Source organism: Ambystoma mexicanum, chromosome 9, assembly GCF_040938575.1.
Source record: "Ambystoma mexicanum isolate Mex_15411 chromosome 9, UKY_AmexF1_1, whole genome shotgun sequence".
Classification (NCBI taxonomy): Eukaryota; Metazoa; Chordata; class Amphibia; order Caudata; family Ambystomatidae; genus Ambystoma; species Ambystoma mexicanum.
The window spans coordinates 815789487-815801952 of record NC_090931.1 but is presented as its reverse complement, the minus strand read 5'-3'; the positions used below and the strand labels follow the sequence as shown (position 1 = coordinate 815801952).

At 43.5% G+C, this 12466-nt stretch overlaps 1 protein-coding gene across 3 annotated transcripts in view; it reads right to left on the bottom strand.

Moving 5' to 3' along the window:
• The window catches only part of DBR1 (debranching RNA lariats 1), a 183134-nt gene that overhangs the window by 64647 nt on the left and 106021 nt on the right, over positions 1 to 12466 (bottom strand). For all 3 annotated transcript variants that reach the window (XM_069615810.1, XM_069615812.1, XM_069615811.1), the window contains one exon: positions 11311 to 11396. In XM_069615810.1, coding sequence (XP_069471911.1) covers positions 11311 to 11396 — 86 coding nt within the window. The remainder of the gene's footprint in view (positions 1 to 11310; positions 11397 to 12466) is intronic.

Here is a 12466-nt window from a genome sequence, read left to right as displayed (position 1 = left end):
CCATGGGTGACCTTACCCCAGCTGTGGAAACAGCCTGCGGTAAAAGTGCACCGAATTAGTAAAAAGGTATCACTACCATTAAAGGTAAGTTTGTCCTTGTAACATAAATGTTACATTTAAAATGAGAAAGGGGATACTCAGCATCTCCCCAGCATAAGCGCTTTGAAGCATCCAAGCGCTGTATAAATAAACAATTCTATCACTCCACATAAGGCGGGTGGTGCTGGTCTCACTTAATACAATGTAAAAGTGATCCAAATATCCTTTCTACCCTTGGGAACTGTAGTTCTCACAAGGTTAGCCAGAGAAAGTTAAAAGGAGAACCCCTAAGCAAACCCAGCAATAATAGGCACATTGAAAAAATGTTGTCAAAGAGGATAACTTTTAAAAGACACTTTGGAATTCCACTTCATTTGTGAAACGTTAATTTCTACCCGTGTAAACTCCAGCATTGCGAGCCGATAAGGGGCTCTTGCTGGTGGCCGTGTGCTTCCTGGAGGAGGTGCGGCCTGCCCTACACACGTGATCCATCACGTGATCTCTACAACTTCAAAGGCCAGAGTGAAATACTCTTGTGACGTTAAGCCCGGCAGGGGAAAAGGCCGGTGACTGTTGTGCGACTGTTAGGCGCTGGTGGTGTGATCTACCGGATGGGAGACTGCGGGGGTCTTCCTCTTTGATCCCCCTGGATACTTCTGTGTACCAGCGGAGCCTGACAAGCGCATTGAGTGGGCGCTCTCATTACACAGGTGAGACAGCACAATAGTGTTTAGTACACTATTCCTTCATAGTTGATTGCTTATAAGGAGGAATAGTACTGCTAAGGTGCAAATCTAGCAAAATGACTAAACCAAATCCTGCGAAAGCCCGGTATGATTTGCGTAAAGGCAACACTAGGAAGACAGATAAACTCCCTTCTACAAGCTCTAAGAAGGTCAACCTAAATGGGGCAGATGGTGCTTTAGATAAAGGCACGATCCTGGCTATGTTTGGGAAAAACAGCACCAAAGTAACTCCTCTTACTGACAAATCGACAGTTGAAGATAGCAATTCAGCACCCCCACCTCCATACAATAACAGTGAGGCTCTCGATTCTACTAATTTTAATGACATCGACAATAACTCACTTCTCGACCTGTGTCTATCAATTCAAAAATCAATGGCCTCTTTAAACAAACCTCATCTCACGAAAGGGTCGCCCAATAGTGGTAGAAGCACAAGTATTGAATGAGGCTCAGAATGATCAGCAGAGACCCATGGTCCCACTTAGCCCTAAACAAACAAGTAATTCAATCTCAAACCTGTCTGGCATCCATCCCATCCACCCTACCCCTATTTCACCCGTAGTACCAACTGTAGGGCGATTATCTGTATGCTCCAATTCTTCAGTATCAATGTAAAGATTTGGAGACCCTGATAGAGGACCGAGCAGTGATACAGAGGGTTTAAATAATGCAGCAATCGCTGAATTGCAAGCCTCAATGGCAGCTGTCCAATTTGCCCTGAAAATCATTTTAAAGCTGTGTGGGAGGATCCATACTAATTCTATAATCCAGCTAGGGCTCCCCAACTCTATTGAGGACATGGATCAAGTACCGCAAATACCGTCGGCCCTAAAGGGGGACCGGGACATAGTAGCCCCGTTGGAAGCAGGTAACTCGGTGGAACCTAAGGAGATCGGTGTGAAAGCACCTCTGACTAAAAAACAACATCGGCAACTAAGACTAGAGGCCGCAAAAAATGTGGTGGTTGAGATTGCCTCCCCCTTAACCAGCAACTAATGTTCCGGTCACTCGATCCAAAAAAGCAAAAAAAGGGGCTGGAAAACAAAGGAGCGTACGAAGAATGGTGCGGGGACCTTAACGAGCTGGATTATTCCCTACATACCACAGGAAGCTACCAGCACGATCCTGGAAGATCCATAATCTGATCTCTCAACCAGCTCGACTGATGATTCTACAAAATGCTCAACCCAATCTGGGGACGGGAGAACTGAGGAAGAGAAGCAGCATGATTCCATGGAGGTAACGGAAATCGACGACCCCAACGCTAGTAAAATATGCATTATTAAAAATGTACATCAGAAGAAAACGGACAAGTGGCTGACAAGAACTGAGGTCTTGACTAAACTTCATCTGATCCCACAGTTGTGTTATACGCTCGGAAGATTTTTCTTTTGTGGAACCACTCACAGTGTGTAACCCCAATGTTACAGCCCTTCATTGTTGTGTCATGGCATCGGCCAAACTGATCCAAACTCATAAAGAATGCCTTATGCAGGTTGGTATAGAGGTAGATACCAGTAAAGAGAAGGAAGACCCCTCCCTCCCAAGTGGTGATCATGTCCCATCTAAGAAGAAGGGTGGCAGACCTGCCCAACCATTGGGAAAGAAAGTTCAGATGGCGGACATTCAAAACACTTTGAAATGGTTGGCTGACTCACTACCTATGGTCTTACAACAACCATGAGATTATTCCTTATTAAGTTGGAATACTCATGGTCACCAACATTTTCTCACTGATAAGGGATCACTCGCACTCATTAATAACCACCCTATTTTATTACAAGAGACTTGGCTGTTGCAGCCCACGGCCATAGATGGTTACTCTATCCACCACACCCTGGCTAAGCAAGGAACACAGGGGCGTCCCTATGGGGGTTTAGCTATTGGTGTGTCGAATAAGATTAAAAGTAAAATGATCCCAGTGGAGAGCAGTTATATATGTGCTGCAGATATGTCCCTTAGAATAAAAGCTGCTTGGGAAGAAATGCTGTTAATAAACATATATAACCCTCCGGGGGCAAAGCATAGAGACCACATATAAGATGCCTTACATAATCTTCTGAGTAACTGGAGGTTAACTAATGATAAATATTTTGTCATTGTTGCTGGGGATTTAAATTGCCGGATAAATTGTGGGGGGCACTACCAATAACCGGAATCTATCCAATAACAGCCTTTGGAAACAGGTGTTTACCGATAGTGAGGGGGAGTGCTGGAGGGGCTTCGTGGATTGCTGGGACCTCGAAATAATCAATGGCCGAACAAGAAGTGATAGACCTGGATAATTCACTTGGAAGAATGGGAGCACCCTTGACTATATCTTTACTAGTGCTGAGATTGCAACTATTGTTGATGATATGGTGGTGAGGGAATGTGAATGGAGCGATCATGATCCCTTGATATTGAATTTGGGGTCTTGCACTCCCGAGGGTGGAAACGGTCAACTTGGGCGAGCTTACAACTAACCACTCTTTAAATCGCATCTCCTGGTCGGCGAAAAATGTGCTGAAGGCATTTAAAGCATCGGGTGTTTGGGGGTTCGAACAGTCTAATCTATTCATGCTGTCACTTGAACAAATTGAGAGATGGATCAGTAATTTCTCCGGTTTGCACGGTTCTTGCAAAATGCGGTCGATGGTGGGGAAGGTGCTGCAAGAGGTAATCTATGACCATACCATCAGAGACAGGAAACGTAAGCTTAGAGGCGACATTCGTTTTGTCAGAAAGGGTTTACAGCCTACAGATGTCAAAGCCATTAAAACAAGAAAGCTGAAGGCTGTTTATCAAAAATGGCTAAAAATACATAAGACATAGGAAATTGGAGAAATGGCAGCTCACGGTTAGATCTTTTTTATGCAGTAAGAACTCTCGCAAAATTTGGTCTATACTAGGGGAGGTGAAAGGAAAGAAGACCAGTAATACGGTGAATCCTATAGGCTGTGTGTGATAAATGGATCTCCCATTTGGAAAAGCGGATTGTGGGGATCACTAATAAGATCTACTCTCCCATTTTTTCAAAACCCCTATTCCCCCGCCCCCTTTTATGTCTCTATGGAGGAACTACCAGGTAGAATTAAGGAACTAAACACTTCACGAGCCCCAGGGCCTAATGGCCTTTCGAATGTAGTGATGAGAAACAACCCCTCCTTCTGGGCCAGTCTACTTAAAATTCTGTTTGATAAAATACTGTATGAGGGTCGTATTCTTACATCATGGCAGGCGGCCATTATCATACCAGTTTTTAAAAAAGGTAGCAGGACCGAACCAGAGAACTATCGGCTGTTATCTATGTTGGACTGTTCCGGGAAGATGTTTGCTGCTCTCATTCTCAATGAATTACAAAAATGGACTGAGGGGGCAGGTATATTAGATCAATTCCAAAGTGGTTTCAGGGCTGGCTACTCCACCTCACATAATTTATTTGTTATGAATGCACTGAGAAGTAAGGCCCTGGTTCATACTAACCCACCACTATATGCACTATGTAGATTTTAGGGCAGCCTTTGATTCGGTAAATCGTTCCTTTCTATGGGAAAAACTGAGGAAACTGGGCTGCCCCGAGTCTCTGCTATATTATCTCGAGCTTTTACACACCAATAATACTGTACAAGTTAGGCTGGACAATCAGGGTGCGGTGACCAAACCCATCCCTTTGATGCGAGGGGTAAAGCAGGTATGTGTGACGGCCCTCACCCTTTATAACTTGTTTGTATCTGACGTACCTAAATGTTTTTTAGGGATTAACAACTGCCCCCCTAAGATAGGCACCTGCCATTGTCCCATACTGGCTTATGTCTACTAACCAGTTATGGCGATATGCAGAGTCTAATGAACTTGTCATTAATCACAGCAAAACCAACCTGGTATTATATACTGCAGGTAGGGTTGCCAGGCCTCGTATGACGGTGGGTCCGATTGAAATTGAATACACTTCTACGTACAAATACCTAGGTGTTGAGTTTGACAATAAAGGAAATTACCATACGTGTATTCAGGAGCGTAGAAAAAAAGCTGCCCAACTTACAGCATCAATATATAAATTCACGAGCGAGCAGTGTGGTTTTTCAATCTGCGCAGCACGTCAGTTATATATGCAATGTTTGGCCCCTATGGTTACGTACGGTTTAGACCCCTGATTAATATGAATCTAGGATGGCTACAACTCGTGGAGGGTAAGTTCTGGAGAAAAGTTCTCGGCCTCCCTCAATGTATCCCTATGGCCATGATTAGGCTAGAGTTAGGCATCTCCTCCCTCAAGGCCATGGTTCTGAGGAAAAAGATGGAATTTTACATCAGGTTCAACAGCAAACCTACAAATAGGCTTCGCATGACCATTAAAGAGGACACTATGGCAGGTAGACAGGTAAAACTAGAAACTCAGATCAATACCCTGATCGAAGACATGAGTTGGTCACCGGAGTGGGGCAGGGAAAATGAACATCCGTTTACTTGCATGAGTAGTCGCTTAAATTTGTGGGATTGGCAGAGTAATTTTATCCACCTCAAAAGCCTGAAAAGTTACTGTTGTCATTATGTTTGTACTCTATACCTATATGAAGCCACAACCATACCTAAATCTCTGCCCTTCGGAAGAATTGAGGAGTTTCATTCTACTCTTACGCTTCAATCATTTACCCGTTTTGGCAGCCCGTGGCTCAGAGATGGGTTTGGATGCTACAGAAAGATATTGTAAGATATGTGAACGTCCTACTGAGCTGGAGACGGCTTGTCATGTGCTAACGAATTGTCGTAGGATGAGAACAAAGTACAGGAAATCTCTTGGTGAGTTCGTTCATAACACAGAATATATGTAACAGTCAGATTTTTGGAATCAGTGTGTTAATACCTTAAACCCTAAACTGCACCTAGCACTTTTTCAGGTGTGGCGTGAGGCCGCCATCTATTTGAAAATAAGCACAAGGGTGGCCACCCAGATGTATAAAGCATTTCATCTTTAGAAATGGTTGGGTATTGTTAGTATGGAAGAGGACTAGCTACAGTGGTACGAATATGAGGATGTCTCCTTTTTTTCGGATGAAATATATATATGTATATTTACATGTATTGTACTAGGCTCTATTAAGGATTTGATTTATTCGTTTCATTCTGTCCTGATTGATGTGAATCTTATGTTTACAATGGTTTTATATATCCTGCATATTGAATATAATTCTGCATTTTAATTATTTGATGTAATTATGTGTAAAGTTTTTACATTTGTACAAAACTATCACATTAATAAATAATAATAATAATAATATAAAGACACTATGGAGAGCTTTAAAAATGACACCCATAAAAAGAGTAAAAGATTCTGTGAGTGTGGGAAAAAGATCCCACTCAGAGAGGTACAAGGAAAAATAATCCACCAGTAAAGAAAAAAGTTCTGGGGCTGACATAGGTCAGGAAGATGTATCATTACTATGAAAACCTTACCTAACACTAGGCTCGATCGACAGCTCGTCTTACCTGGCTGGCTGCTCTGTTGACTTGTAGATAACAGCGATGCGTTCCATATATGCAAACAAAGGAATGCATATTCCAAAACAGCGTGCGAGAGTCTCTTTGTGTTGACAGCCTCTTTGTGTTGACAGCCTTTTAAGTGGGGTAATTTAGAAGTGATGGCTCATTTGACAAGCCATTGTTTTTACACAGTATGCGCTAAAGATTTCAGTGTTAAGAACTAAACATGGGCATTTTTATTCAGAAGGCCCGAAGAAGTAAGTTAGCTGACCAAACCTATACATTCTGCAAAGAGAATTAACGTGCCACACAGAAAGTGTTGAACTATTATTTTCAGGTCTCTATTTTTTGGGTAGATTACTTTTTAGTTACATATAGCACATCCCTGGGAAAGTCAATTGCATTTTCTTGCTCAATATTCTAGTGGCTGCTTTGGGACATGGACTAAATGCATTGATTCAGCATCAAAGGTCTTAATTTTTTAAACAAGCCAACCACTGCCTAGCGTGCACTCCAGATGGTACCTCAATTTAACTTGCCAACATGATTAGGAAAGCCGGGTTCATTGTGCGTCATCATGCAGACACCGGTCCATGGAAAATCAATGCAGTGATGTGTGCAGCAATGATTAGTGCGCTGCACAAGTCACCATCAATTTGGTTAATGGCATCTATGTGGCGATCCCATATGTAATGGCACACATGCCTGTAACATTTTGTTTATGTGGCTCCGACGGGTATGCCATACTGTGCCTACACTTAAACACAAAGAAATCAAAGAAGTTGCCTCAAATTGTACACCCGCTAGGCAAAACACCCCTTCTACATTGCTACACCATGATTTTCACCAGCTGCAGGCCAGCACTAATAAGAGATGCCAATGCCAGCGCTGTTAGATTAAAGAATAGGCCTGCTCTTTTTTGCAGCAATAACACCACCCCACCCCCCACCACCGAGGCCTGCGTAATGAATGGTGAGGGCATAGTGGCTGAGGATTTGGGGACCCTTTACCATGCAGTAGAAGCCGGTTCTGTTTAAAACGCTTAATCAGCTTATTACTGGTCAGATTAAAGTTTGTAAGAGGTACAGTCCTTTGTGTATCCTTTCTGTGCATTGTTTATTGGGTGTCTCTTGTAGGGTATCCCTTCTGGTCTATATAATTTCCTAAATATTTTTCTGTATTGGGCGTTGGGCATGCTCACACTGAGACCCAACCCATCTCCATCTAAAATTCTCCGGAACCAAGCAGCAAAACAGACTTTGTACCCCATTATACTTGCATCCAAAAACTTATGCTGCTTGGATAAGCATGTATGGTGCATGACTACAAATATTTTAATGTTAGGGCGAGTGTTGTGAACCGTGATGTGATCACCAAGCCATGCGTCCTTTATGAAGTTAGAGATTCACACATACAATCCTTTTATCGCAGACTTGTTTATCATATCTAGAGATCTCTGATCACTGTTATATTCCCGAAATGCTCGGCGATTTAACAGGAACCCTCATTGGTGCCATTCATCCCCTTTCCCACTTTGAGGTATTTTGAAAGAGTGCAATAAGGAGTATACCAGACTGTCCATCTTGGTATGATAACTTTCTATCACTTTCTATCAGAAAATAATTCATATGGTTAGTCTAGTATTGCCCTTTGCAAAATAAAAGTGAGGTGGCACGAACAGAGCACCTGCAACACAGGGCCAGTGGGCCCTCAGACCCCGGCAGGCTGGTCACACTGAAATGTGCCAGTACAAACAGTTTGAAACTGCATTCAGGCAAGGCCATCCCTAAGAGCAGATGACAAAAAAAAAACATTTACTTGGGCAGCAACATCTGTGTTTTCACATTAGATGTCTTCTGCAAAGTACTTGAATGACAATGTTATGAAACCAGATTAATTTATATAGCAATTATTTATTGAGTGCTTTTGTCGCACGAGAACGAGGTGTAGTTTGGGAGTAATGATACACAATTTGGGGGCTGACTGGACTATTGGCGCGCTTAGGACTTTTTTGACAGAATCTTCAATCTCCAGTATTTAAAGAACAGATAGACAGCTGCCCGACCATCGAGAGCACTCCCCCCCCTCCCCCTTTGTCTCGACAGTATGATTTTGTAAACTAATTGCTCTCTGGTCTACAGGACTAGTCAAAAAATCAATTATGAAATAGTTTCTATGTACATTGCAAACTGTGCATATGATGATTCTTTATCCAATGCGCTTGCTATGCGGACACGTGTTTCGACCTTGAGACGTTCTCAAGGATACAGTTGCGCTTACAGATTCAATATCTCCCGTGGGGGCATTTTTCTTATTCCGTATGATTTTGCAGCTTTAAATATATTTGAGGTTAAATGCCTCTGTTAGAGGAGCGTTTCTCTTTGTGGTTAGTGGAAACGCTGGTGTCCTATATGGAATCACCTTTCATGTGAGAAAGGGGATTCCATACAGGACACCAGCAGTTCCACTAACCACAAAGAGGAACGCTCCTTTAACAGAGGCATTTAACCTCAAATATATTTAAATCTGCAGATCTTCATCCGTGTTCAGGAGAGCAGTTTCTGTGCCTCTCAAGCCAGACTGGTGGTCATGGATACAACCAACAGATTCAGTGTGGACAGGAAGCTGGGAGATGGCCAGCTTTTCCAGGAGTTTGCCCAGGAAAGGAGTGATAGAAGTCAGCCAATAGTTTGTCGGACAGGTAGGATTGGCAGAAGGATTTTTTAGGAGGGGGTGCACAATTGAGTGCTTGAGGAGAGAGGGGAAAGATCCAGTGGTCAGAGAGTGATTGTAGATATCGGCCAAGGCTGGCGCAAGGGAGGCAATGTGGTTGCTAATGGTCCGGGAAGAGCTGGGAAGCACCCGTTTAGATGACACTTTCATAGATCGGACTTGTCTAGAAACAGTGAGGTGTTGTCGGTGAGAAGGGGGAAAAAGGAGGAGAGGTGGCCAAAGGGGGCCTGAGCGAAGTAGAGGGAGAGGAGAGTGAGGACAGGATGTCACAAGTTTTTGTGGTGAAATGAGAAACCAGAGCCGTACAGAGGCCCTGGAAGGGGACAGGAGAGGTAGAGACTGCAGTAGGATTGGCCAGCTCCTTGCAGATTTTAAAGAGGTTGGCCGTGTTAGAGGCTGCAGAGACGCGGGCTTGGATATGGACCCTCTTCCTGGAAAGGACAGTCTGTATTGCCTTTGGAGCAGGCAACAGGCCAGTTTATCAGAGGATGCACCAAAGCCCTCCACTTCCTCTCAGCCACCCTGCACTTGCGTCTCAGGGCGGTGGGGTCAGAGTCATACCAAGAGTTGCACTTGGGCTTCAGATGGATTCTCATGACGGGGGCAAGGATTTCCAGAGTGTTGAAGATAGAAATATGCAGGTTGGAGAGGGGTGTGTCAGAGCGAAAGTCAGCCGAAGGAGTATGAGTAGAAGAGAAGGTAGAGGCAAAGGGGTACACTGACAATCGCTTTACAGACCGAATGGCCGAGAAGAAATGTGGCAGTGCCGAGGTAGGCATTGCCTGAGGGACAAGAAGTTTCAGGTGAGAGGAGAGCAGAAAGTGGTCAGTCCAAGAGAGGTGTGGTGAGAGGGTTAGAGAGGGGGATGTTTTAGGAGATGCGAACATCCAGGGTGTGTCTGGCAGAGTGAGTCGGACCAGAGGGAAGAATGGAAAGGGAAAGACTCACAAGGTTGCGGAAGAGCCCAGAGGAGGGATTAGAGACATCCAGGTGGATGTTGAGATCTCTGAGGAGAAGATGAGAGGTAGAGGGGCAAGGAGAAAGGAACAGAGGTCAGCCCACTCAGAGGAAGAAGGCGACCCGACCAAGTGGCCTGTAGACAGCAGCCACAGTCAGAAAGAGGCCAGGAGAGAAATAGCCTGCATACAAGGCATTCAAAGGAGGAGTAGGTCTGCATGGGAATGACAGATGCAGAGACCAACTCCGGAAAGATCACAGCCACTCCACATCCGGGTCGGTTGGTCCTAGACTCGGAGAGGGTCTTGTAGACCTCAGAGAGGAGAGTGACGGAGCTGGCCGTGAACCATGTCTTGTTGAAAGCGAGGACATCAATGTCTTCGAGGAGGAGACAGATGTCAGAGGAGTGTTTGACCATGCCCGAATAGTGGCCACAAAATAATTTCTGAAGGTTTGTGTAATGACTGGATTGAAAGCATGCGTTTGTGGTCTGAGAGAGAAAATTAGGCACGAGGGTAAACTGAGGAGCTGTGTGAAGATACAGGGGCCCTGTTCAATAGCTTCTATGGCTGACTCTGCGAATACTTCTTCCCCTTTTTTTCCCCCTTGTCCATCTCCCATGTACCCTCTTGACTACTCCAAGGTAGTCTTGTTGCATAGTTAACAAGAGGGCACTGCCTTCAGTCCTTCTCAGTTCAATCATTGTATGGTGAATATACAAGGTCACCTCTGGAGCAGACATCAAGATGTTTTATGGATTTTGAATGTTGTTGTTGCCGTGAGACAATGCTGGTCTAAATGTGTTAGATTTCACCATATACTCTTTAGGACTACTCTTGATTCTTTGGAAGAACAATGCAGTTTTGTTGTTTGGAGCTAACCACAGCGTCTCTAACAAAGATTTTCCCCTGGATTTCTATGCCACCCACTCCCCCATAGGAAGCTTTCCAGACACCCTTTTAGCCAAAGTTTTATATATGAGCATCTAAAAATTAGGCTACTAATTTAAAATGTGACATCAAGGATGCTAGGACCTGTGAAACGAACAGGCTGGAGAAAAGGTTGCATAGGGCTTTGAAGCACTTCACTTGTGTATAAGCGCTTTACAAATAAACAATTACAATAGGCACATTTTGGAGGGGTTGTTGCTTTAACTTCACATTATGGAAACTGGAGTGCTGTAAATTAAAGCTGAACACTAAATATATTATCAAAATTGAGCTTAATGGAAATTTTAATTCAAAATATATAAATATCTGAATGGATCACAGTAATATGTGCAGAAATAAAATGCTCAATACCTAAGATTATCCACTGGCCCACCAGGCCATTTCACAATCTAACCAAATATCACTGCGTGTTGTCAACTGACCTGTCTGAGCTTGAACACATCTATGTTTCTCACGTGATAGGCGCTCCTTAATGTCTGCTGGCTGTATGGCGGGCACTCAAAATGGCCTGAAAATATTAAAATTGAAACAATTCTATAAATATATGTATTTGTAAACAAGTTAAAAACTACATTGCTATAATGAGTCCCTACAATATTAATCTCTCAAGTACAGTCGCTCAAGGTTTGTGTGCCAGGACACAAAATGAAAATGTAATCAGCATCCTACCATGGGGAAAAACAATTATTGGGTGAAGAGAGCAATCTACAATGGCCATGTGCGTACATAAATTGCCGATATGTTGGTGGTACAGATCTCATGGGCTGATGCCAAGATGTTCATTTATTGCTATACTTTAAGAAGAAGGAGCAAACGATTTAGAAATTAAATTCATTGATCAAGCTCATCTTCATGCTCAATGCCAGTTTCGTTCATAAAAGAAAAAGAAAAAAAGAGTAACATAGCATTTCAAAGTACAGAAAAGAAATAAGGACAAAATAAAATAATGAAAAGCCCACAATAACCATTTACATCTTAGAATATTGTCAGTCACAACATTAACGACAATGGTAAAAGGTCTTCATCTCTGCCCATCTACTCCTTGGTCACAGAGGACTGTCCATGGATGACCCTACTATGACAAATTGTGGAAACAGTAGTGTTCCCATCTGCAGAACAGAAGAGTTCTATCAGCATTAAGCGGTCCTGGGGCTCCCTCTCCCCTTTATACTACGCATGTGTCAAGTGGCGTGGGAGCAAGACCGATGCATGGCCGCAATCATGTGCATCTAGGTGTTGCACCACATGCTTAAAGTACTAGAGTGATAAAACAACCACCTACGATTAGGACAAACTTTTGGTGCGAGTACAAAATCTTTCCCATGGTGCACAGTTGGCTTCATTAAATGCAAACATCAAGCATGAATGGTTCGCATTTCTCCATTTTGCCAAGCACTGACACAAAGTGAATCTAACACTTCAAAAGAAGACCTTGTGTCAAAATAATTACAACCCAGTTTGTGCATGCACCGAGGTCTAATCGGGTTGGAAGCAATATCTCGAACGAGATAACCGACAGCAGCACTGCGAGACAAGTGCCCTACACTTTGATGCAAGGCCCTTGCATCCCCCCCCCCC